The 25,699-nt window shown below is 41.7% G+C and overlaps 1 protein-coding gene across 11 annotated transcripts in view; it reads right to left on the reverse strand.

The window, feature by feature from the left end:
- Positions 1-7,620: 7,620 nt before the first annotated feature.
- INO80D (INO80 complex subunit D) overlaps positions 7,621-25,699 on the reverse strand; it is a 75,364-nt gene continuing 57,285 nt past the window's right edge. For all 11 annotated transcript variants that reach the window (XM_084998743.1, XM_021076044.2, XM_021076046.2 and 8 more), the window contains 3 exons: positions 22,203-22,420; positions 21,115-21,272; positions 7,621-19,395 (listed from right to left, as the gene is read on the reverse strand). In XM_084998743.1, coding sequence (XP_084854869.1) covers positions 18,230-19,395; positions 21,115-21,272; positions 22,203-22,420 — 1,542 coding nt within the window. In that variant the 3' untranslated portion in view covers positions 7,621-18,229. The remainder of the gene's footprint in view (positions 19,396-21,114; positions 21,273-22,202; positions 22,421-25,699) is intronic.

Raw genomic sequence — 25,699 nt, forward strand, 5'->3', positions numbered from 1 at the left:
GTTGGCTTTGTTTGTTTGTTTGCCTTCTTAGGGCTGCACCTGCAACACACGAAGTTTCCCAGGTTAGGGTCGAATCGGAGCTACAGCGGCCGGCCTATACCACAGCCACAGCAACACCAGATCTGAGCCGTGTCTGTGACCTACACCACGGCTCATAGCAAAGCTGGATCCTTAACCCACTGAGCCAGGCCAGGGATGGAACCTGCATCCTCATGGATACTAGTCAGATTCATTTTCATTGAGCCAAGAGGGGAACTCCCAGAACAAAGGGTTTTTAAAGGCTAACAAACAAACTGTTCTGAGAAAGCTAGTATTTATGTTACATGAATATGCATTTGAAGGGTTTCTGTCATAGCTGGTGTTCCCTAATTACTGTGCTCAACCGGATGCTCTGAACCAGGACCTCCCTAATCCTCCAGACCCTGTACAGCTAGAACCTCTTGGAATAAGCAGAGAAAAGTAGGATTTAAAAAAAGAGAGACAGAGAGAGATCCAAAGCAGCTGTGTGCTTAACCCTCTATACTTCAGAGTAAAGACACAATTTCCAAAACAAAAATAAAAGTTGTTAGAATTTTAGAGTTGGAAGGAATTTTGGAGATGAGGTAATTCAAATATTTCCAAACATTAAACATTTTTAGCTCCAGAACTTACTGTTCAAACAAAAGCCCATGAGAAGGGAAAGAAGACAGTCCATCCCACTTCACCGAGTTCTAATCCCACCCACTGCTCAGAGGCGCCTGGAGGACACGCCCAGAGCAAAACGGAGAAACCACTAATTTAGCCTAATTTTCTTAGTTTACAGATAAGAAAACTAAGGTCCAGATGGGACAAGGTGATTTTTTTCCAAGGTTAAACTTGTAGGTTAGAGAAATAGCTTGCATATCTGAGCATTTCTTCACAGTACAATGCTGTTTCCAGGGAACTACTCACTTCTAAATTGCTACACAGTTTGGTTTATTAATACAAAATTGCACCAATATGGAATTGTCTCAAAGCAAAACAGGCTTTTAGAAATCTGCTGTTCTGAGACTGAAATTATGCTTTAAAAAAAATCACTGCCCCTGCCCCACTGGACTAGTTCCACAGCATCAAGACTAGATTCCATTCTCAGTAATTTAAGCGTGATTTTATCAGAAATTTGAGGAGTTTCCTTCGTGGCTCTGTGGTTAACGAACCTGACTAGGATCCACGAGGATGTAGGTTTGATCCCTGGCCTCGATCAGTGGGTTAAGATCCAGCTCAGATCTGGCGTTGCTGTGGCTGTGGTGTAGGCCGGCGGCTGTAGCTCCAGTTGACTCCTAGCCTGGAAACTTCCATATGCCGCGGATGCAGGTCCTAAAAAAAAAAAAAGAAAAAGAAAAAGAAAAAAATTTTGAGAACATGTGACCTTAATGTTTCATTGCATTTTCTACCATTACTTTAATTTAGTCATAGACCTAAAACACTTCCCAAAGGAGAGCATCTCCAATTTGGTAATTTCTGTCAATGAGAAAATATGACTAATTAATATAGATCAGATTTACTGACAACTTTTCAGTAAACTTATATTGTTAAGTAGCTTGGTAATTAAACAGAAGTATGACAAGAGAAAGAAATAATAACAATACAAATAAATTATAGCCTCAAGTTTCTTGTTGTTTTCAGAAAGAAATGTTGTAGGTAATAGCCATGAGATATTTTCAACACCAAAATTCAAATATAATTTTGGCACAGCTATTCCATCAGTATATAAAAACCAAATAAATAAAAAAACACTGGTACACATTTTGTGTTTGTTTTATGTTGTTTGTTTGTTTGTTGCTTTTTAGGGCCTCACTTCCCAGGCCAGGGGTTGAATCAGAGCTGGAGCTGCCGGCCTACGTGGGATCCAAGCAGTGTCTGTGATCTACACAACAGCTCACAGCAACGCCAGATCCTTAACCTACTGAGGAAGGCCAGGGATCAAATCTGCTTCCTCATGGATACTAGTCAGGTTCATTACCGCTGAGCCACCACCAGAACCCTCTCTCTCTCTCTTTGGTACACATTCTTAAGGATTAATATTCTGCACATATATTGAGTGAGAAAGACGTGGCTAAATGAAATGATGATAATCTATCATATGCTGCGACAAATGAGTGTCATAAACAAGATCACCAAATTTAAGTATCAAGATATATTTGAACGTTCCTCGTCTTCCCTCTACTCAAAGAAACTAGTTGTATTTGACTTCTGCTAGCATCATATTGAGCAACAATTTATTGAGGTTCTGCTATATGCATTGGGCCAGCATTCCAAGCAGTAAGGATTTTAAAAGATAGGTCCCTATCCTAATGTAGTTTAATCTTCTTGAGCAGGCATAGAACATAGAAAGATAAATAGAAATCAAGGAAACATATTTTGCATCAAATTATTCCTATAGGCAAAGAAGGCTGCCAAGGAAAAGCAAGGATTTGGCGAGTTCCCGTTGTGGTGCAATGGGTTCGAATCCGACTAGTATCTATGAGGATGCCTGTTCAATCCCTGGCCTTGATCAGTGTGTCGGGGATCTGGTGTTTGCCCTAAGCTGTGGTGTAGGTTGCAGACGTGGCTCAGATCCTGTGTTGCTGTGGCTGTGGGTGAAGCTCCTATTTGACCTCTAGCCTGGGAACTTCAATTTGCCATAGGAGCGACCCTAACAAAAAAAGAAAAAAATATGTATATACTTTATTTGCAAGCCAAAAAGAGCTTAAATACTTTTCCCAGAGTCTCCTACCTGGTAAAGGCTAGCAGACTGGCTCACCCAGAGTAAGTGCTGAGGAGTCAGCCCCTTCCCCACCTCCGGCCTAGTGACTTCTTGTTCACCTCACCTAGACATATGCTTGTGTCCACACTGTTGGAGCCTGAAACCGCAGCCCTGAGCACAGCGTGGTTGCCCACAATCACAGGAAAGTATTACTGAATGAAGTTCGTATTCTGAAGAAGTTTTTGACTGGAAGGAATAGAGTATTGAAGAGACTTCCAGGATCTGGTGAGAGGCAGGGTAGCAATTGGATTTTGAAGCAAGACTTCGTTTTGATCTTTTTTCTTTTTTCTTTTTTTTTTTTAGGGACCACACCTGCAGCGCACGTAAGTTCCCAGGCTAGGGGTTGAATCGGAGCTATAGCTGCCAAACACCACAGCCACAGTAAGGTCAGATTTGAGCTACATCTGCGACCTACACCATAGCTCACAGCAACACCAGATCTTAACCCACTGAGTGAGGCCAAGGATTGAATCCGCATGCTCATGGATACTAGTTGGATTCGAATCCATTGCACCACAACGGGAACTCCCAAGACTTGGTTTTCATATTGACTCCATTATTTACAAACCATGTGATCTCGGGTAAGTCATTTAACCTCTCCCTGCTCCAGTTCCCTCATCCATAAAGTGCATGGGGACACAATGCATTTACATGACATAACCATGTAAAGCACTTAAGAGGAGTCCCTTGCACACACTAAGTAAACCCTTGGTTATTTTAGTTATGCTCATTTTATAACTAGAGGAAAAAGATTGACGATACAAATAATATAGGTGTAGAGGGGAAGGTGGAAAGGAAATGAGCAAATGAACAAAAGTTAGCTGTGGAGAAGGAGGCTGGGGATAGGCGAGAAATTTCTGATGATGAAGGGTCTGATAAAGGAGTGTTGATTTTTCTAACACACGAGGTCATAGTAACCAACAGATAAAGAATTGAAGTTGAATATTCCAGGATATATTCAGCTACTGAAACACTGCTCACCGAAATATATTTGTCTTTTGCTTTATAACTTTTATAAACCCTACATTTAATCTTATACCATACAAAGCATTATGTAACGGAACAAAATATATCATTGTATCCTGACTTGTAGAATATACTTCGGGTTAAACAGTATTTAGGTAAATAGGAATTCCTGTTGTGGCTCAGCAATAACAAACCCAACTAGTATCCATGAGGATTCATCTGTGATCCCCGATCCCACTCAGGGGGTTAAGGATCCAGCGTTGCTGTGAGCTGTGGTGTACGTCACAGACAAGGCTCGGAGCCTGCGTTAGGCAGGCAGCTCCAGCTCTGATTTGACCCCTAGCCTGGGAACTTCCATATGCCATAGTTGTGGCCCTAAAGAGACCAAAAAAAAAAAAAAAGTATTTAGGAAAATAAAATATAAGTATAAAGACTTAGTAGAAGGTCCTTTATCAACAGATGTGCCTATCACCTGCTAAACTAAAAAAATATAAATTAAAGAGTCAACCATATATCACCTCCACGGTCCATAAAGGTCAAACATGGTACCCTGCAGTACTTACCTCTGTACCACAGATGTTTCTTTAAGGCTAAAATTTCTACTGCTGGAGTTTCCATCTTGTCGCAATGGTTAACGAATCTGACTAGGAACCATGAGGTTGCGGGTTCAATCCCTGGCCTTGCTCAGTGGGTTAAGGATCCGGGGTTGCCGTGAGCTGTGGTGTAGATCACAGACGTGGCTCGGATCCTGCGTTGCTGTGGCTGTGGCATAGGCCAGCAGCTGTAGTTCCCTAGCCTGGGAACCTCCATATGCTGTGGGATCGGCCGTAGAAAAGGCAAAAAGACCAAAAAAAAAAAAAAAAAAAAAAAAAAGAATTTCTACTGCTAAACATTACACTTGCTTTTCCTCAATCCATTACAATTTAGCTTTCACCTTGTGGTTTTCCTGAAGCTATCCTTTCCAAGGCTATTGCTGACCTTTGTGTCATTCTCCTTAACCTCTCTGACACTGTCAGCATCGAGGACATTTCATTGTCCAGTTTCTCCACTCAGATCTCTGATTACGTCTTTTCTGGGTTCTTTGTTAGTTCCAACTACTCTTTCTTCCTCCTGTTTGAATATGTCTCCAGCTCGTTCTTCAGCTTCTCTGTTCTTCTCTTGCACAGGCGCTCCCGGGGTAGGATCCTTCGACGGCCACAGCTTAAACATTGAGCTCCCTCGAGATGAACTCCAAACCTACGTCCACCATTCTGACTGCTTTACAGCCTCACATCTCCTACGGCTTCCCGAGGACCTGCACCTCCATATTCAGTCATCACTCTCAATTTAGTTTGTCTAAATCCATACTTACCATCTTTCTTTTATTATTTAGGGCTGCACCTGAGGCATTTGAAAGTTCCCAGGCTAGGGGTGGAATCAGAGCTGCCGGTCTGCACCACAGCCACAGCAACGCCAGAGCTGAGCTGCATCCCCAAACTTCACTGCAGTTTGCGGCAACACCAAATCCTTAACCCACTGAATGAGGCTGGAGATTGAACCCAAGTCCTCAAGGATACTAGTTTGGTTCTTAACCCACTGAGCCACAATGGGAACTCCACAAATAAAATAGATTACAGAAGGGTTCTCCCAAACCTCTCCTTATTCATCCTTGATCATTTACAGCCAGCTTTAACCATCAACTCTACGTCCATAACTTCTGTATCTGTAGCTTCAGCTTGAGCCTCTCTTCAGAGCCCTAACTATGCCAACTGGATGCCCCTGCTTCCAATTCAAAACTTCTGTATGTAAAACCTATTGGAAAAAGAAAAAACAAAAAACAAACAAAAAAAACCCCACTGATTTTCTAAAACCCCTGATGTGACCACTCCTGCCACCAGTACCAGCATTCCAGAAATTCAGGGGTAAGACCTCATTTGATTCCTCCTCCTCCTCCCTCGTTCCCGACATCTAATCAGTAGGTTTCCAAATTATTTCTACTCCCTCCCTTCTTTTACTGCCACAAGTTTCTACTTCATTAACAAGCCTCACCACTGCAGTAGCCACATCCTAACTCTCCTCTCTGTCGTGGACCTCAGCCTCTTAAATGATGCCAGATTTGTCCTCCGGGGTCACAGCTGACCAGCCTTCCCTTGTCTCACTCGCCTGGTCTAGGCTTCCATGCTCACTATGCTTTCACCCCCAGCGACTTCTCCACTCTACTTCTCACCACTTTCCATACATCCACACACGTCGGGATAAATGGCTCCCTTTCTCACACAAACCATAAGGCAACATAACTGCTATTCAGCTTTCTCCATTTCTTTTTTTTTTTTTTTTTCCCAGATCCTTGGCACATGGACGTTCCCAGGCTAGGGATCAAACCCATGTCATAGAAGTGACAATGCTGGACCATTAGGCCACCAGGGAACTCTCTTTCTCCATTTTTGGAGAAATGTCTAAATACTGCTCATCCTTGAATACTCTGTCAGATGCACTGTCCTCTACAAAATTCTCTCTCTCCTTTGTTTGGAAATGACCTCTTTCTAACATGAACTTAGCACAGCATTCCATCACTCTAAGCACTTGACAGGAGAAATGTCACAAGACTAATTTTTGGTGAATTTTGTCCTAGCATCTATTTGTACCACAAAATTCCTCCATCACAGGAAATGAAAAGTTCCAATCTACATATTAAAAAAGGTAATTTGGAGTTCCTGTCATGCCGCAGCAGAAACAAATCCAACTAGGAACCATGAGGTTTTGGGTTCAATCCCTGGCCTCGCTCAGTGGGTTAAGGATCTGGTGTTGCCGTGGGCTGTTGCTGTGGACTATAGTGTAGGTCACAGACGAGGCTCGGACCCGTGTTGCTGTGGCTGTGGCTGTGGCTGGCAGCTCTAACTCCGATTGGACCCCTAGCTTGGGAACCTCCATATGCCATGCGTGTGGCCCTAAAAATAAAAAAATAATAAAAAATAAAAAAAGCAATTTGGAGTTCCCGCTGTGGCACAGTGGGTTAAGAATCTGACTGCCACTGCCACAGCTCCAGTCGATGCTGTGGCCCGTATTGATCCCTGGATGGGGAACTTCCACATGCCTCAGGTAGGGCCACAAAAAAAAAAAGTAATTCAATTCCAAGGAGATAGAAGGCAGGGATTTGGCAATGCCTTAAAGGGAGAGGTTTTTTTTTCAGTTTTTTGTTTGTTATTACTTTCATTATACAACATGAAGTTTTTCCTTATACTTGTGAAACTATGAAAATGAGGAGAGAAGGGGCTCCTGATTAAGGGAAGAGAAATTGGCTTGCAAGACCTCCATGAGAGCATATAACAATTTCAAATGCAACTTCTGGTTGGATTTCTAGGTTGGATACCACATTAAAGTCAACTTCATTAGCATTTAATTGATCCATGGCTATTACGCAAATATTTTTTCTTTTGCTATTACACAAATATTAATCACTGGTAGTCTCGCCAGAAAGAACGATGAATACAGCTCCCTGGAGTTCTTGACAAAATATAAAATAGATTAAAAAAATATTTACTATTTATTTATTTATTTTTGTCTTTTTGCTATTTCTTGGGCCGCTCCCGGGGCATATGGAGGTTCCCAGGCTAGGGGTCGAATCGGAGCTGTAGCCACCGGCCTACGCCAGAGCCACAGCAACGCGGGATCCGATCCACATCTGCAACCTACACCACAGCTCACGACAACGCCAGATCGTTAACCCACTGAGCAAGGGCAGGGACTGAACCCGCAACCTCATGGTTCCTAGTCGGATTTGTTAACCACTGCGCCACGACGGGAACTCCAAAATATTTACTATTTAAATAACAAAGGAGAAAAAAATACTCACCCTAGATTAGCAGCTTCTATCAATATCCAGCCAAAGGGAATTTTATCAAAAGCAAGGCTACTTCACAGCAAGGTTTATTAATACATCCAAAAGAAAGAAAGAAAAATCATTTTTGTCACACTATATACAGATAATACATACAGTGTTTTATACACATATTACATCAGTTTTTACACAAGAAAAATATACATAAAAATGTAAACTTTTGTATACAAAAACCCTTAAACAAATTAAACAAGGACCAGATAACAAAAGGAGACCAATCCATTATTATTTCATCAAATTTTTTAAAACAGTAATACAGTACATTCATTGAGATATATATGGAAAATGTGAGCCATCTCTTCTTGTTTAAAGGGAAATTACAAACCAGAAGCCCATCATCTCCCCAGATGTGGTCTCCCCCAGCAACGCCACACCCAATGCCTAAACATGCCTTTCCACTGAACTGGGGGCCTCTTCCCAAACCTGCCAATCTCTTCTCCTTGCTCCTACAGTCTGTGCAGAAACAAGTGGCTCCTAGTTTTTGTGCATATAACTAAGCTTCCAGCCACTATTAACATAAATAAGAGAAGATTCTCAGTTTGTAAATTCCCTTTAAGCAGCGCTTTTTTTTTTTTTTTGTAAATATTTTTTTAATGTATGGCATTAAAACATACTTGTGTGCCAAGGTGAAGGAGAACACTGAAAAAGAAGGGCTTTGAGAATGGCTAGTCCTTGCTACCGTGCAGTTACTTTGTTAGAAGAGATTTCAGGACTGTGCAACCTGTCATTTACTGGTTTCCAATAAACTACCTCTCACCTTTGATTTCCCACTGCAACTTGGTTTCAACCTGTACTTCCGTGCTCTGGTTAGTACCATGTAATTGCCAAGAGGCTTCTGTTAAAGGCTGCTTCTGATATCAGGTTTCAGCTAAGCTACTCTGTGAAATCTCTCAAGCCCCAACCTCTCCCTTTGTCTTCAGGGTACTCTTACTCCACCTGTTTTTTGTTAGCATTTTACGATCTAGGATTGTCCATCTATGTTCCTCTCTCTGTAAGGTCTTGAAACGTAATCTGCTGCCAAGTCATCACAAAATAAAATACTTAACAGTTTTTTCTTAGTATTATTCCATTCAGTGTGTCAAATTGATTTACTAATGAAAAATACCTGAAGCTGTGGGGAGTAAGAATTAAATCTATGTCAAGTGCATGCAGACTTGGAGTTCTCTGATTTAAAAAAAAAAAAAAAAAAAAGAGGTTGGGAAAACCTTTAACTAAATGAATGCAAAACATGCGTAAGACAGCTTCATGATAGGGCTGCCTTCTCTCAAAGTTGAATTCTGAACAAGGCAGAATAACAATTAGGTGATAGATTCCCCTGCAGCTAGAGAGTAGTTCACTTCCCCCAGGCAAAATGATCTCAAGGATCATTACTTATTAATGAAAGGAAGAGGCAGATCGGTGAATTAAGTTGATCTAGGAGATGGTGGGTGACATGCAGTAATGGAAATGTTAGGTTTGCTTTATAACTGAAATAAACAGGCTGGTTTGCGGCACATCTCCATTGCAGAGAGAGGAAAATGCACAAGGGTCCTCAAGTGAGTCTCCAGCCCTCTCTTTCTCTCATGGGACAGATGGCATTTTAAAAATGACAGTCTCCCTTTCAGTTAAAAATAATAATAACAATAAAAGGAAACGGAAGATTAATAAATAATGTGTGGATGTCTTTAGATGTGACTTTAAAATGTTCTTTAAATAACTTTTGATAATGTATTTTAAATCACTACATACAACTGCCATTGCAGTGACAATATTCCAGTAGGGGCAGCATTTTGCTAAATGTAAAAGATTGCCATTTAAAACTCGTACATATACATGTGTATATACAGGATATCAACACTATTTATATACATATATACCTAGAGAGCAACATTCCATTGCCTTTGAGTATCTATATGTCCACTCCCACAATATATACTAGAGACATACTGTGTGAGTATATACGAAAGTATATGTACACATGCTCCAACATGTATATATACACTTTTGTCTGTGTGTGCATAAAAGCTTTAAAGGCACAATATATAGGGATGCAAGAGAGCTGCAGCAAAGTTAAAAAGAATGTCACAAATGCGAGAAAAGTCAAAAGGAAATATAGCAGAATTCGTTATGTGAGAATTCATTAAAGCAGTTTCATCATGAATAAAATGAGTTCTAGAATTCGAGAGGCTTTTCATTAACATGAAAATGGCAAGTTTATGATTAAGTCACAGAGTAAACCAAATTTTTAAAATGACACATTTACGACCATAAATGACAAAAGAAACCTAACGTTAATGTCAATCATAAAATCATAATTAAGTCCTTTTTCAATTTAAGTAAAACGTCCCACAATTATCTAGGTAAAACTTTCAAATTAGTTTTGTTTGAATGTTGCTGTCTTTTCTTTATTGGTTATTTCTGAGATAAAGATGATATACAATTCTCAAAATTACTGGACAGAAAAATTACCAAAACTTCTACCTTCTAGGAAATTTCAGAGCCAAAATCTTTAAAGGAAACAACTGAAGAGTTAATGAAATATAGTTAAGCCAAATGATTCTGGCTAGAAAGGCCATAAAGGGAAAAATACAATGAAGTGTGATTTTTTTAAATGGTGAGCGACTGACTTCGAAGGTAATGAAAATGAAGAATAAGTGGAATTGGCAAGTAAGAACAGTTCTAAGAGGAATTCATAGACAAGACTATCATCCAAAGGACTCCCATCTTTGTAGGCTCTGACCACCACTCTAGACTATGACCTCCTCCTGCTCATAGAACAATCCAGAACTTTCCATAGACGTATAATCTTGCTTAACAAAGGCTGTTTATCTATTATACACACACGTTTTTAGGGAAATATATGTATATAGCTTTATCTATACACACACATATACATACGTGTATATATAGATTTATACAAATGTATAAATAAACATAATACTTCTCAATCTTCCCATTGACAAGGCAAGTTCACATTCAGCAAAGTGCCACCACATCCCATATACACCTCTGTACAGATAGATATACACAAAAGGGTCTGTGTTCACCCTTCAATCAGGGGGAATTTATTCTAGCAAATCCCATTAACCAGTAACTGAAGGGAGAAATGGCACCAATACAACCTCCCTTCTTTCTTTTGCATGCATATGTACAAGAAATATGCAGATTTTGGAAAATCCATAAAGCGAGAATGGATGAAACTGGGAGATGCTGCGAAAATACAACTGTAAAAAGAACAACATACAAAGCTTTCCTAGGTCTTGAGTATATATCTAAGATGAACGAGGCTTCAAAGTTAACTACGAATTCAGACGTATTATCTGAAGTTGTTCTGACATGTTTCAAAGTACATGATTTTTTTAATATTAAAAAATAAATGTGATTGGAGCATTTAGTAACAACTCTAGTTTTGACTATTTTAGACCAACCAGATACTCCAGTAATGAATGTACAGCAAAATGACAAAACTCAAAATATAGGAATGTACTTAAAAAAAAAAAAAAATCCCACATGAATCACGTAAAAGCCAAGGGTAGCATAACTTTCCTATAGTCAAAATATGGGGGTTGGCAGGCACGCTAACTTCATAAATAATAGCATAGCTGAGTAGTTTTGTTTTGTATTTTAATTCTTGGAAATGACTGAAATCCACCCAGCTGAAATGTGCATGGTGAAAAAATCCTACCAATTCTTTAAACAAAGCAGCCCCTTCAAAAAATGGCATTCTTTATAAAAGGCCTATCCTTTTCTTAACTTTACCAAGAAAGGGTGATCAATCATATTTTATAACTCAGAATATGATACGAACATAAAAAAGGTGGTTCAACTGATCTCTGGTTCCATCACCCCAACAGAAACACAGCTCGTGTCCAGGTCTGTCTCTCTCTTATTTTTACGCTCAAAAGCGAGAGGCTGGTCTTAGAACCTGCTGTTTCTTATGTCATTTTAAAAACAGTATAAGTTAATCAAAGGGTTGAAATCAAATGCACATGATATCAGAGCTAGCCTTTTAACATAACATAATCAAGAATTTGGTGTACTTATAACAAGAGACGATGACAAAGTAAGTCCAATATCCTCGACTAAATAAATCCTATTTCTACAATACATTCTGTTAGCTTTCTCTCTTTTCCCTAAGCACACATCCCTCTCTCGCGCACACGTGCCCCCAATGTATATTTTTGCATGTGTGTAAAAACACAGACATATACATGCACACAAGTACGGTAATTCTATTTTTGAAGTCACAGTGGGAATTCCTTAGTGAGGAGGGATAAGAAGTTCCTGAATAAGACACTGAGAACATCTAGATTTATTATTTTCTCTATTGTACTTCCCAACTTACAGAATAAACTGTAATTAAAGAATAAATCCATAGGAAATAAAAGAGGACTTAAAAACTTAATTTACAAATTCCAGCTACAGTAGTTGGGAGTTTTACTTGATCTATGTATTTCTATTTACCCTGTTACTAAGCTTCTAGCCATCTTAAGTGTAAACCACAGATCATTTACTAAAGAAACATGATTCTCAACAGTTCTATGAGCAGTAATAAATGGTCTAAAGGTGTTCTACGTTTTGAGGCCCCAGGATATCCTTTTCTATATCTGCAAGGTAGCAAAGGATAGCTATACACCTTGACACGGCAGAGATCCAGTGTAAAAAGGTGCTTCACTAGTTTGTTTTGTTAAAAAAAAAAAAAAAAAAAAGCTCATATATAATTTTTTAGCTATTAAACACATAGGCAACATAATTCATTACACTCAATACAGCTTTAGTATAAAACTTATAATTTATGAGGTGATGTTAATAGCATAAATTAATATACCTTTTCTCTTAAATTCTACAATAAGTATTCTGAAAGCTCATTGGGGAAGGACATTTTTAAATAAAAGTTTTAAAGCTGTGCGTGGTGGGAAAGGATTCTGTATGCTGAGGCTGAGATGAGAGCCCGAAGGAGAAGGAAGAGTCCCATGCAAGAAGACACTGTGGGCTACGAAACCAAATGTTGTCTCTTTCTTGCGCTCTCTTCAATGATGAGTCACCTTTAGTTTCTTTTAAAACTATTTTTCGTATTTTAAAAACTGCCCTAATTTCCACAAGGAATCCCTGAGACATACTCAACACTATACAGTGAAAAGAACTATCACTGTTGAGAGGAACTGATTCAACCCCAGGCAGATGAAGACAACGTCACCGAGTACCAAACTCCCCATCCCTTCCACACTCATCATCGGCTGGAGCCAACTGTACCTTTTAACGATGCAGGGTGGGGTCACCTCAGGGCAAATCAGTCTATTCCACGAGTAAAAGCAAGGGTGACATTTAACTGCATTGGAGCCTTCTGCACTGCAGGTTGAAATTTTTTCCAAGGGGAACTTTGGGTGCACATAGAGCTTACTTCAGTGGTCCCCAGCTTAAAGAAACAAACCAAAACCAAGTGAAAGAAGGGGATTCTCTGAGTCTTGGGCCAGGAGCAGTACAGATCCTGTGGGCGTGTGCACACTTCAGGGCTGGGGGTGAGCCTCGTGAGCAGGCAGAAGGGGAGGAGGAAGGGAAGCTGAGCTGCCCAACATAGAGCTACTAAGGGGTAGACAGGCTTTCTCTTCTGAGAGGGTTTTTCAGACTGAACTTTAGATCACAAAAATCCTGCCATTCAAAGTAGCCAAACATTCCCAAGGTTTGGGAACCTGGGGTTAAAAAAGTCATTCCAAATTTGCTCTCTCTCGGAAATGCCACGTTTCCCTTTATTTGCTCTGTATCACAGTGCAGAGAGAGGAAAGCTAATAAAAAGTAAGAGCTGGAGTGAAAAGAGAATTTTTGCTACTTAGAAATAAGGCTGTTTGACCCACCACTTTCGCATTCATGACACTGGTTATCAGGAGAGACATGATTATTCATTTATACTTTATGTTTTCTTTCCTAAATCACTGCTCAGAAGAAAAAGCTTAATAGAATATCCAAATATGTTCTTTGCTGATATTTTATTACACATCTTCTGAGAGACAGTATTTTAAAAATGTTACTTGAATCTATTAAACATGGATTTGGGGGTCCCTCCAGAATATGATATTGGAAAGCTTATAAAGTTCAAGATGTTCAGAAGTTGTTACACTGTTTTACTTTTCTATAGAATGCCCATGAAAATCCAGTTGTTTTCAATGTACTGATAGGAAGAGAAAAAAAAAATCTTTGTTCCATCACATATACATTCCCCCAACCCCATCCCCAAGAAATATATTTCTCATCAGGAAAAAAATCCTTGGAGCGATGTAGGTGTCTGCGAGGAAAGATTCGGTATGACTCCATTTTTCTTTCAGGGAATCCTTTAAATTGCCTCATTGAACTTCAGAGTTCCATCGACCATTTAAAAGACCATTATATTATTCTATACATACCAGATGAAAAAGAGAATTTAATAGAATGTGAAAAGAAGGCTAAAAAGAAAGAGGATGAAGAAACTGGACACTAGACAACATTGAAATGCATTTCAAACCTATTAGCTTGAGTTTAGTGTTACTAGGATCCTCCTCTTTTGGCCATACTGATCCATAGCCACCTTCTGGACTAATCGGGACCAAAGGCCTCCCGCAAGTGTTGATGAAACCCACCACCCATCACCTCCACCCCCCCGATGCAGGCAAGTACCGCAGACTTACAGCACGGGTACGACCCAACATAGGCTCACGTTCTAGTGCCAAATGATAAAAGCCCCACGGTTCAGGGCAACAGAAACGGTAAAACTTTTCATGTAAAAAGAGAATGGTACGTGTGGCGAGGGCAGCTGTGTGGATCCCGGACAGCATCTCCTTCCAAGTCAAACAACTGTCTCAGCCTCTCTGGACCGTGACTGGGGACTGAGAATGAGCTCTGATAAGCAAAAGCTTTAGTGTTAGTCACAGAAAACCATGATTCTTAACTTGCGGCGGGGAGCTCGGGCGTAGTTAAAAAATAACTCCTATTCATAATTATTTGGCAAAGATGAAGTATTAGCTTTCTTTAGCCTTCAACCGCTCAAGAGAGTAACTACAATTTTAAGGAAAAGAAGACAGAATTTTCCAACTTTATCTCCATACCTACTACTTGCTCCTCATTAAATTAGACTCTTTTTGTGGAGGGACACGAGACAGACCACACCGCCTGCCAACAAGAAATCGCTCAGGAAGTCATTTGTGAAGCAGTTCTATCTCACATGGTAGATCACTAGAGAAAATAATCCTTTGCCATACAAGCTATGCGGCGATAACTGGAAAATTTTCTCATTGCATAGTCTGTCACTTGGTGGGTTAAGTGTAATTGCTATTTACTATTGTGACTTGTTTACTAACTACATAATCTACCCAGATGTGCAAATTGCTAGGCCATTTGTACAGAGGAAAAACAACGTCTTAAGTACTTTAAAATAATATAAACAATTATATAGAGAGTGTAAAGGAGAAAAACACATCTTTCCTTTGGATGCTATAGATCACAGCCAGTGAATATTACACATTAGAATGGAATTCAGATTCTCAGAGCACAGAATGTATCCATTAACTGCAGCAGGTAAATTAGGTCACATTAACACTATCTAACTGGCCTTCATAAATGGTCCCAAAGAACTGCAGAAACAGAGTGAACCTTCTTTGCCACTATTTCTCATGAGTTTAACACTAGCATGAAAGCTGGTATCCACCTAATTAGATAGAACCTTATATAACATTTGTTTTTGATTCCAGTATTGCCTTGATATATAGCATAAGCGATATTTTAAAAGACACTGATTTTCATATTTCTGGAGTAAAAGACACTTCATTCCTTTCTTTATACACATCAATTGCAAACCTACTACTAAGAGACTAGAATTGCTCCATTAGCTAAAAGAACAACAGAACGGATATCTCTGGGTTCACAGATGTTCTCCTCTCTTCCGAAAAGGGACTCTCGAGAACAGCAAGAGCAAAGCAAATTGCAAGCTCGGGTATTTGTTTTGAAGCAGGTGAAATGAGAAGAAAGATTTGTTTTTTGCTAATTCTGCAGACCTACACTGGTACTTCCTACTGGTGCCCTTTCTTGAGCTATCGTCGTGGGCATCTACAAAAAAAAAAATGAATTTACTCAAAGTTTTTGGTGTGAAGCTGTAACTGGCAACATTCCTGATCATTTCATGCCTCCTTATCAGAAAGCAGAAAAGGGCTTTAAAATGCACAGAAAACAGAAAATTGCAAACAATAAAATGTGCAACTTACTGCAAACTCAGTTTTGATAACTGAAGAATTTTAAGCAGCTACCATGAGGGACAAATAGCCAGAAAAGTTCAAATCAACATCCCATGACTTCCCCTTTGCTGTCGAAGAAGAGCTGATAAGAAAGTCAATGTGTATATACCAATTTTTCCTCAGTAACAAAGAAAGTCAACGGGCTGCTCTGTGACAACCTTTATAATTAGTACACAACAGAGATGAAAACCGAATCACTGGGAATGGACAGTTATCTCGTGATGATTGTAATGGGATGTGAAAAGAGTTTAGCAAACTACATGACGCTTTTGAGCAGCGGTAACTACTCATCATCATTTCATTACAGTACATTAAAATAAAAAAGCTTACTAACATAGGTTCGCAGGTGAGAAATATTCAATTATCTGTTCTCACCATTCAGAATAGAAATTTATGGTGCTACCAAATATAATTTTGCTTTGTGACATAATTTTATAATTTAGAAATTTCTCAATCTGCAAAAAAGGCAAAGCTATTAAAAAATAAATCTTCCAATCAATTACCATGATTTAAAAAAAAACTTAATATATTACAAACATATTTTTGGCCCACAAAAAGAAACTTCAATAAATACAAAATAGGGCATATAATGATTTCATACAGTCATGTGACATTTCCCCCTCCATAATCTCAGGCACGTGGTATCTGCATAATGCCTGCTGGTCACCATCATTCCTTTAAAAAGCAGAGAAAGAAAAGCTTTCAAAAGAAGGGACTGGTTAGAATTAGCATGGCATAAAGAGAATACATATAGGAAGTAGGAAAATACATCCAAATCTTTACCTATTGAAAAGGAATTAAGATCAAATATTCCCTGACAAATGAATTATTATATCACATCATTAATAGATATGTTCTCTCTACTCATCTTTTAAAATATATATATGTAAATTAGACTAGACTCAGGTATAAATAGCCAATGGTATCTCAGGGGACAGTGAAACTTCTCAGCAAAAGCAGAGTACAGATGCCTTTAAAATCTAGTTCCACCCTTGGGTGGGGGATGGGGGGGCGGGGAGAAGGCAGGTAAAAAGAAACCTCACGTATTCATTTCATAGTCACCAACTTACTAAACTATTCAATATGATTTTTAACCCTAAAATCCTGGTACTTTAAGAAGAAAAAAAATTTCCTCAAACTCAAACCTAAGTACTTAAATTATTCTAAAAGTACCAAAGGGTGGGTAAAATTTGTCTAATTTCCATATTATGCTTTGAAAAGAACTTTAAAATGTATATCCTTCAGATATTACACATCACTTCACAACTGGTACACTGATTCTACAAGTGTCTTCAACATTTTACAAATCTTACCAAAGAATCACTACTGTAAACATGAAAAATTCAAAAGCAAAAGACAGATCAAGGGGTTCACAGATCCCATCTCGCCAAACCTATCTGACCTATCCTGCTTTCCACATCAAAATATCTTCTTTAATTACATCTTGCGAATATATTCCATGGAAAGGGGATTCAGAAACAAATGCATGTCTTACAAGGCAATAGAACCAACCACCAGACCTCAGAATCGAAGCAATCCTGCAGTCAATCCAGGCAAGCTTTTCACAACATCTCCAGGGCACTGCCGTGAACTCCCGCTTTCTGTGTTCTGGGCTAACCTAGCAGAACAGGGCTGCGCTATTCACGCCAGCGGACCACCGCCCTCTCCATTCAGGAAACTCAGTTAACTCAGTGGGAAAGAACGACCAACCTTATGAAGGGTGGTGAGATGTGGGGAAGGAGAAGAGTCTTCTACTCATTAGGGGGAAAAAAAATAAAACGTAACAATGGGACAGCTGCTTCCTGCCCTGCACAAAAACACACGCGTGGGCGCACACATACACAAAGGCAGTCAGAAGACTACATTTTTTTCTTTTTAATTGAACATGATCACAATTAGGAATGGAATCCTGGCCTCATGCGGTGGCGGGCAGTGGGTCCGCCTCTCCGCACCACTTGCTATCTCTTACACAGGAACTCCTGCCATCTAGACCCACCTATGTCAAGACCTGGCATTAGAATGGAAAGCGTTGATCTGAATACTAGGAAATAGTAAAGGGCACTGGGAATCTGAGGTATCTTCCACTTCTAGGACTCGCTGCTAACAATCGATTCTCTCCAGTCACTGTGCTGAGCCGCTAAGGAGACCACGGGGGAGAGGGGACCTGCCGCGAGGGGATGAGCACCAGTGCGAAGGAGCACATGTGAACACTGAGGCGAGGTCCACCGCAGGCTGACTCGTTTAACTGGAAAAGGGAGTTCTCCTCTAGTCCCCATCTGTTGTTTTTAAAATCTTCTTTAGGAAAGGGGGAAAGGGGTGAGAAAAGAGGGAAAAAAAGATAGAAAACACCAGGTTCCCCACCTGCCTGCAGACACACAGACACGCTCAGTTAGGGGAGGTAAAGGGAGAAGATGCATTATTGGTACTTGTAGCTGTGGCACCTGTTACTGTGAAGCCTGTGGGAGGGGCTATAGAGCTGTGGCTGGGCTGCAGGTCCTTGGGAATGCCACTGTGAGAACTCAGCTGGTGGCCGAAGGCTGCGCTGAACTGAGGGAGTTGCTGCTTGGGAGAGGTGGAGGCCAGGAGTTCAGCAGAAGGCCCCATGCCACTGAAGCTGGTCTGCGGTAACCCCGGGAGCACACTGGAGCTGCTGGGGGTCACGGTGGCGAAGGCAGGCTGGGTGGTCTCTGAGTTCGAAGTGGTGGGCGGCGTGGATAGGGAAGTGGAAAGAAGATGTCCATCTGCGCCGAGAAGGTTGCTAAATGGAGAGGGATCTCCGAGGTTGACAGGGAGATTGCCCCAGTGAGTTCTGGGGTTGACGACGCCTCCAAGTGGCACCTCAAGTTGGGTTGGGAGCAAGTGCTGCGCCATGATGGGCATCTCTGCTGAAAAGGTAGCTGCCATGTTATCACCCGAGTAAGATGTCGTGTGGGGAGAGGTGATATGGTCACTATAGGGAGACGGCACGTGCTCACTATCATAATGGCTTCCGTGGGGCGAGGAGTGTGAATGATCACTGCTGTATTGCTGTCGTGAGGTGATTAGGTCGTCTGCCTTGCTCAGCAGCTGGGCAGGATGTGGCCTCTGGGAGGCATGGCTGCCATCATGAAGTCCATGAAACTGTCCTGGGAAGGCTCTCTCCCCAAGTGCACTCTGGCTGATCAGAGTGGCAGAAGTAAGGCCAACGTTGGCTGGGGCAGAGAACTGCCCCTGGATCTGCCCTGCCAGGGGTGTAGGTGGGTTAGACAAGGTAGCAGAACGGAGCAGGTTCTCGTCCAGCTCTAGACTAGAAAAGTTGTCGTGGACTATACGCCCATTCAACAGCTCCCCCAGGTCCGTGTTTACCTCTCGGCTCAAGGACTGAATTCCTGAAGCTCCGGTCCCTGTGGCGAACACCCCAATTCCTCTGTCTGACAACTCCTGGACGGGCACACCGTCTGACTGGGTGAGCACCCCAATGGTACTCAGGCACTCGAGAGAAGTCACGGCCTGCAAGGCCCGTTCAAGTTCCTCGGCCTCTTCGGTGGTGGGGAGGAGGTCTCCGTTCTTTCCTGAGCAAACGAGAGCCATCGACAGTCAGCAGAGCTTTCACTGCCCCTGACACAGAAATCACACACTGGAATTAGCAGTAACAAGATCCTATCAAAAACAGAGTCCCCAGAGTTCCCGTCGTGGCGCAGTGGTTAACGAATCCAACTAGGAACCATGAGGTTGCAGGTTCGATCCCTGCCCTTGCTCAGTGGGTTAAGGATCCGGCGTTGTCAGTGAGCTGTGGTGTAGGTTGCAGACGCGGCTCAGATATCGAGTTGCTGTGGCTCTGGCGTAGGCCGGCGGCTAAAGCTCTTATTAGACCCCTAGCCTGGGAACCTCCATATGCCACAGGAGCGGCTCAAGAAAAGGCAAAAAGACAAAAAAAAAAAAAAAAAAAAAGACAAAACAACCCCAGGGTCCCCCTGAAGAGGACTTTCCAAAGAGTGGACTGGAAGGAAAGAGGGAAACATTCCTCGGTGGGACAGGTCTCAGGTGTCCTGCTGTCCCAGAGCCTGAATCACAGCTTCGGTTCATTTACTCTCAAAGACCATCTTATCCGAGTGTTCGGTTCTTAGGGAGTTGAAGGGTTACCAACATAAAACTCGCGGTGACTACTGTGGGGACGAATGTATGCTTTCACATTAAAGTCCCTGAAACGGAAAACACAGCCATCGGTTCAGCTGTGAGACCAGAGGCTGCACAGGAGCCCCCGCCTACCCCACCCCAGGGCAGCCATGAAGACTGGGACACAGGGACTCACACCACGTGATCCGCTGCCTTCACAGGTTACCGTTTCCGGGCTTTTGCGTTACTCTCTACCCCTCCCCGCCCATTCTTCGCCCATTTCCAACATGTTTTCATACAACAGGAAGCCCACAGGCCTATACTGATTTCATTTCCCCTATTAAAAAAAAAATCTATGGTTAGAAACTTGATTAGTCTCCACAAAAATACCTAGTTTTTAATGGTGAAAGAAACATTCTTAAGAGTATAAAAGATGTTCCCTGAAAGCACTAGAGAATTGATGCGATTAAGCAAATTCGTTCTGGAAAAGCACACTTCAGTTGAAGTACAGGGTGGGGCATTAAAATGAGGACAAGTTCTGAAAGCCTTCAATAAAACTCAAGTTTCAAATGGCTTTGTTCAAAAATAAAGTAAAAAAACAAGCAAAAAAAAAAAAAAAAACAAAACAAAAACCCCAAAAACCTAAAGCAAAATGATTCCTTTTAAAGGAACAAAGTTACAAACCTAACCATCAAACCTATCGATCCACTACGCCTGTAAGATGGTTACAAAAACTGCACAGGCTTCACCTTCTAAAAGAGTAAAACAGCTATAGTACTTTATATTCTGTATCTACAGTGAAAGACATTAACGTACGAGGGGGAGCACTTCAAACACACTGCAAAACAGCTATTTCCCTTCTTACAAGACTCAACTTTAAAAACCAGTTTTCGGAGTTCCCATCGTGGCGCAGTGGTTAACGAACCCGACTAGGAACCATGAGGTTGCGGGTTCGGTCCCTGCCCTTGCTCAGTGGGTTAACGATCCGGCGTTGCCGTGAGCTGTGGTGTAGGTTGCAGACGTGGCTCGGATCCCATGTTGCTGTGGCTCTGGCGTAGGCTGGTGGCTACAGCTCCGATTTGACCCCTAGCCTGGGAACCTCCATATGCCGAGGGAGCGGCCCAAAGAAATAGCAAAAAATAATAAAAATAAAAACCAGTTTTCTTGGACCATACCTTCAAAAAAATCAAAATCTTGTAGGTCATCAGGCAGCCGCGGCAGGACGTCTGAGAAGTCCTCCTGGTTCAATTCCAAGTCGTGTGGAATGTCAGTGATCTCATTGGCAATGTCATCCGGTAACTCATCAGCACTCAGCTCTGGCGTGGACGGGCTCCTGGGGAAGACGACACGGTTGGCCCCACTGCCCCCTCTGCACCCTCACACCAACGTCACCCAGGTAGGTTTGTCAAACATGAAAATGGAAAACGGAAACTCAAAGTGTCTCCTCTCCTACTTTAAGCGAAGGAAACTTGAACACAAAACAATAGACCTCACCATGTGCGGTCACCATTTCTGCAACGTCTACCCATATATTAGGAGAAGACAACCATTTTGAGATCATATTTTTACTGCAAATTACTAAAATCAATCACAATTGGGTACATCAAGTGTGTCTTAATACTTTTTAGTAGAATTTAAAATCTGGTCAAAATGCTTACCCCCTGCCAAAATTACCAATGCATCAGATTTCTGATGCAATATTTCTGTTGAAACATATATGGAATTTCTGTTAAAACAGAAAAATCTGAGAGTAGACAATTAAATTCTTGATTTCAGCATCTGCTCCCGTGATTATAATCAAAACCTTTATTTCAGATCTAAGCCTGTCCAATATTTTGCTAAAAATTGTACTGAGGAGTTCCCGTCGTGGCTCAGTGGTTAACGAATCCGACTAGGAACCATGAGGTTGCGGGATCGGTCCCTGCCCTTGCTCAGTGGGTTAAGGATCCGGCGTTGCTGTGAGCTGTGGTGTAGGTCGCAGATGTAGCTTGGATCCCGCGTTGCTGTGGCTCTGGCGTAGGCCGGTGGCTACAGCTCCGATTTGACCCCTAGCCTGGGAATCTCCATGTGCCTCGGCAGCGGCCCAAGAAATAGTGAAAAAGACAAAAAAAAAAAAAACACTGTACTGAACATCACCAATTCTGGACTGATACACCGAATGGTTGCTAGAGCCGACCTCCACCACTAGAAAAGGAAACGAGGCCAGGTATTCTGAGAACAGTGGGAACGCGTAAAAGAAACAAACTCTGGTGCTGCCACTGACCGGATCTGAGAGGCCTCCACTGGCAGTGAGACGCTGGCGGGCATGCTGAGGTTCCCTTGGGGTACTGCAGGGGGAATGGGTTTTTGGGGTCGACGAGGTCCACGCCTTCTCTTCTTCTTGTGTTTTTTGGTAAGTGCAGGAGGCTTGGTTTTTTTCCTGGGTTTCCTCTGCTGCTGGTGCTGAACTTTGCGGGAGCTATCTCCTCTCAAGAAATTATCCTGTGGAATGAATAAATGGGTATTATTTATTTATTTGTTTTTTATTTTTGTTCTTTAGGGCCGCACCCATGGCATATGGAAGTTCCCAGGCTAGGGGTCAGAGCTACAGCTGCTGGCCTACACCACAGCCATAGCAACGCAGGGTCCGAGCTGCATCTGCCATCTACACCACAGCTCAAGGCAACGCCGGATCCTCAACCCACTGATCGAGGCCAGGGATCAAACCTGCCTCCTCATGGATGCTGGTAGGATTTGTTTCCGCTGTGCCACAACATGGACTACAATAAATGGCTATTTTTAAACTGAGATTATTTGGGAAAAACCTAAAAGCTGTCTGAAAAAAATACTCCTTTCTCGATATTCTATATGGTACCAAAAACTATGTAAAGCGATAATTAAATGAATACGAAATTCATTTTAAAATTTAATTCAGAGCAAGACAAATACCATATGATTCACATATATGTGGAATCTAAAATATGGCACAAATGAACCAATCCACAAAATAGTAATGGACTCACAGAGAGGACAGACTTGTGGTTGCTAAAGGGAGGGGGAGGGGAGAGGGAGAGGAATGGACGGGGAGTTTGGGGTTAATAGACGCCAACTATTACATTTAGAATGGGCAAGCAATGAGGTCCTACTGTACAGCACAAGGAACTATATCCAATCTCTTGGGATAGACCATGATGGAGGATAGTAGGAAAAAAAGAATGTGTATATATATGTATGGCTGGGTCACCATGCTGTATAGCAGAAATTGGTACAACACTGTAAATCAACTATACTTTAATAAAAAATTTTTTGAAATTTAATTCAAATCAATCAGTATATACATATAGGTCATACCACATTTACAGGCATTGTGACAGGTGCGGCAGTATAAAAAATTAAATAAAGTTTGATTTGTGCTCTCAAAGAGCTTACTTAGTCTCCCATGGGGCATGGGGGTGGGAATACAACTACAAGTATACACAAACACAGTAAAAGAAACTGGGCAATAATTACATAAATACCTTTTAAGGGTACACACAAGGAAAATCCTCTATTTTTAGTGATGTGGAATTCAAGGATAAAGAGCTTTTAAGTCATTGGGATAAGGGGAAAGATCACCTTAGGGCTAAAGGAAATGACAGAAAGAACACAGAAAGCACAGCAAGAACCTGGGTGTGGCTGTTATTTATGGCATAATGGAGGATAAAAGGTAAGAGTAAGCCAGCTGGAATGAAGTTTGGGACTGGATCACTTATGACTCTGAATACCCTGTTACAGGTTTAAACTTTATTTTATTGGCAATGCAGAATGATTTTTGATGAAAGGAGTGGATGTTTCAAAAGGATTAACTACCCTGGTAGTTAGGTAAAGGGACAGAGAGAAGCAGCAAGTAAGTTCCCACCAGAGGGCTCTTTCAACAGTTGGTACAAGTCAAACAGCTGAGGCGTTCCCGTCGCAGTGCAGCAGAAACGCATCCGACTAGAAACCCTAAGGTTTAGGGTTCGGTTCCTGGCTTCGCTCCAGAGGTTAAGGATCCGGTGTTGCTGTGAGCTGTGGTGTGGGTCACAGACACGGCTCGGATCCTGTGTTGCTGTGGCTGTGGTGTAGCCCCCTAGCCTGGGAACCTCCATATGCCAAGGGTGTGGCCCTAAAAAGACAAAAAGGACAACAAACAAACAAAAGCTAAGACAGCTGAGGGCAAAGTGAGCAGGGATGGAAACGAAAGGGCCTGCTGAGAGAGTCCAAGACCTGCCATCTCCTCGGATGTGGTGAGGATAAGGGGGAATAGAGAACTCTCAAGTGTTTCTAGGGTCTCTAGGTGAGGTGACGATTAGGTGATGATGTCTTCAGGTAGGAGAGAGAACCGAGCAGACAGAGTCCAGAAGAAAAGCTAAGGAATTCAGTTAGGCTGGCATACAGTGTGTCAAGACGTTCAGCGAGGCAGGAGAAAACTGAATCCGGTGCAAAGGAGTAAAGAGAGGGATGGAGGTGTCGACTTGGAAGTCGTGACACAGCACAAGTCCTTCAAGTAACGTACGTGGGCCAGGAGACAAGGTAGAGAGAGAAGAGAGTGGGGACCCAGCTTTCTAAATCTGCCACAATTAAGTGAGGAGGCAAAGAAGAACCAGGAAGGAAGAACAAGAAAGTTAAAATATAACCACCATTCTTCAGCTAGTACCCTTAAATCTGAGTATAGATTCCATCAATTCTCAGATGCACATTTTATTATCTCTGCAATAACAGAGATATTACAATATTACAATAACAGCATCTTATCACTGCTGTCGGTCAAGAGATTATAGTTGGCATTGCCTACACATGCTCAAAACTGGTCATAGCTCTTTGTACTGTCATCATTTAAATTAGGGTATGTGCACTATTGGAGTTCCCATTATGGCTCAAAAGTAATGAACTCAACTAGTATCCATGAGGACTCGGATTTGATCCCTGGCCTCGCTCCACTGTGGGTTAAGGATCTGGTGTTGCTGCAAGCTGTGGTGTAGGTCGCAGATGCAGCTCAGAGCTGACGTTGCTGTGGCTGTAGAGTAGGGTGGCCGCAGCAGCTCCAATTCGACCCCTAGTCCAGGAACTTCCATATGCTGTTCATGTGGCCCTAAAACACACACTCACACACAAAAAGGTATGTGCACTATTAGTTTTACATGTAGAGGAACAACTGTTGTGTATGCAGAAAGGCGCAAAAAAGCAGCAGAGTATAAAACTGTTATTAGTGAAGCAAATATTCATTACTGAAGAAGTGACCACAATCCCCTCTACCGCTTTTTTTTTGCAAGGTGACAGCCAAATGAGAAGGGAAAAAAAAATCACAAAGTGGACAAAGCTGTGTTAGATGTATACAAAAATATTGCCTTTCACACATCAAGAATTAGCTGAAACCAAGAGTGATATTGAAGATAAAAATATCTAAGTCTAAGGAAGCTACTTTGATAATATAAAACAAAAATTGCAGGAGTTCCTGTCATGGCACAGCAGAAACAAATCCAACTAGGAACCATGAGGTTGCAGGTTCGATCCCTGACCTCACTCAGTGAGTTAAGGATCCAGCATTGCTATGAGCTGTGGTGTAGGCTGCAGACACGTCCCAGAGGCATTCCTAAAGCCGACTGTTCATTTACCCACACTACTTATAAACACTGTTCACCCCAGCATTCTCACTGTCCCATTCCACTTCTATGTCAGGACAATGCATTTAGTAACTTACCATCTGTTAAACGGTCTCATACCAGTTAAATACATGTTCTGTCTGCCAGCTTGGACTTCCTG

Source organism: Sus scrofa, chromosome 15 (assembly GCF_054392235.1).
Source record: "Sus scrofa isolate SSC_HxYL_T2T_F1_AM1 chromosome 15, Sscrofa_HxYL_maternal_Yorkshire_Landrace_v2.0, whole genome shotgun sequence".
In the NCBI taxonomy this organism is placed as follows: domain Eukaryota; kingdom Metazoa; phylum Chordata; class Mammalia; order Artiodactyla; family Suidae; genus Sus; species Sus scrofa.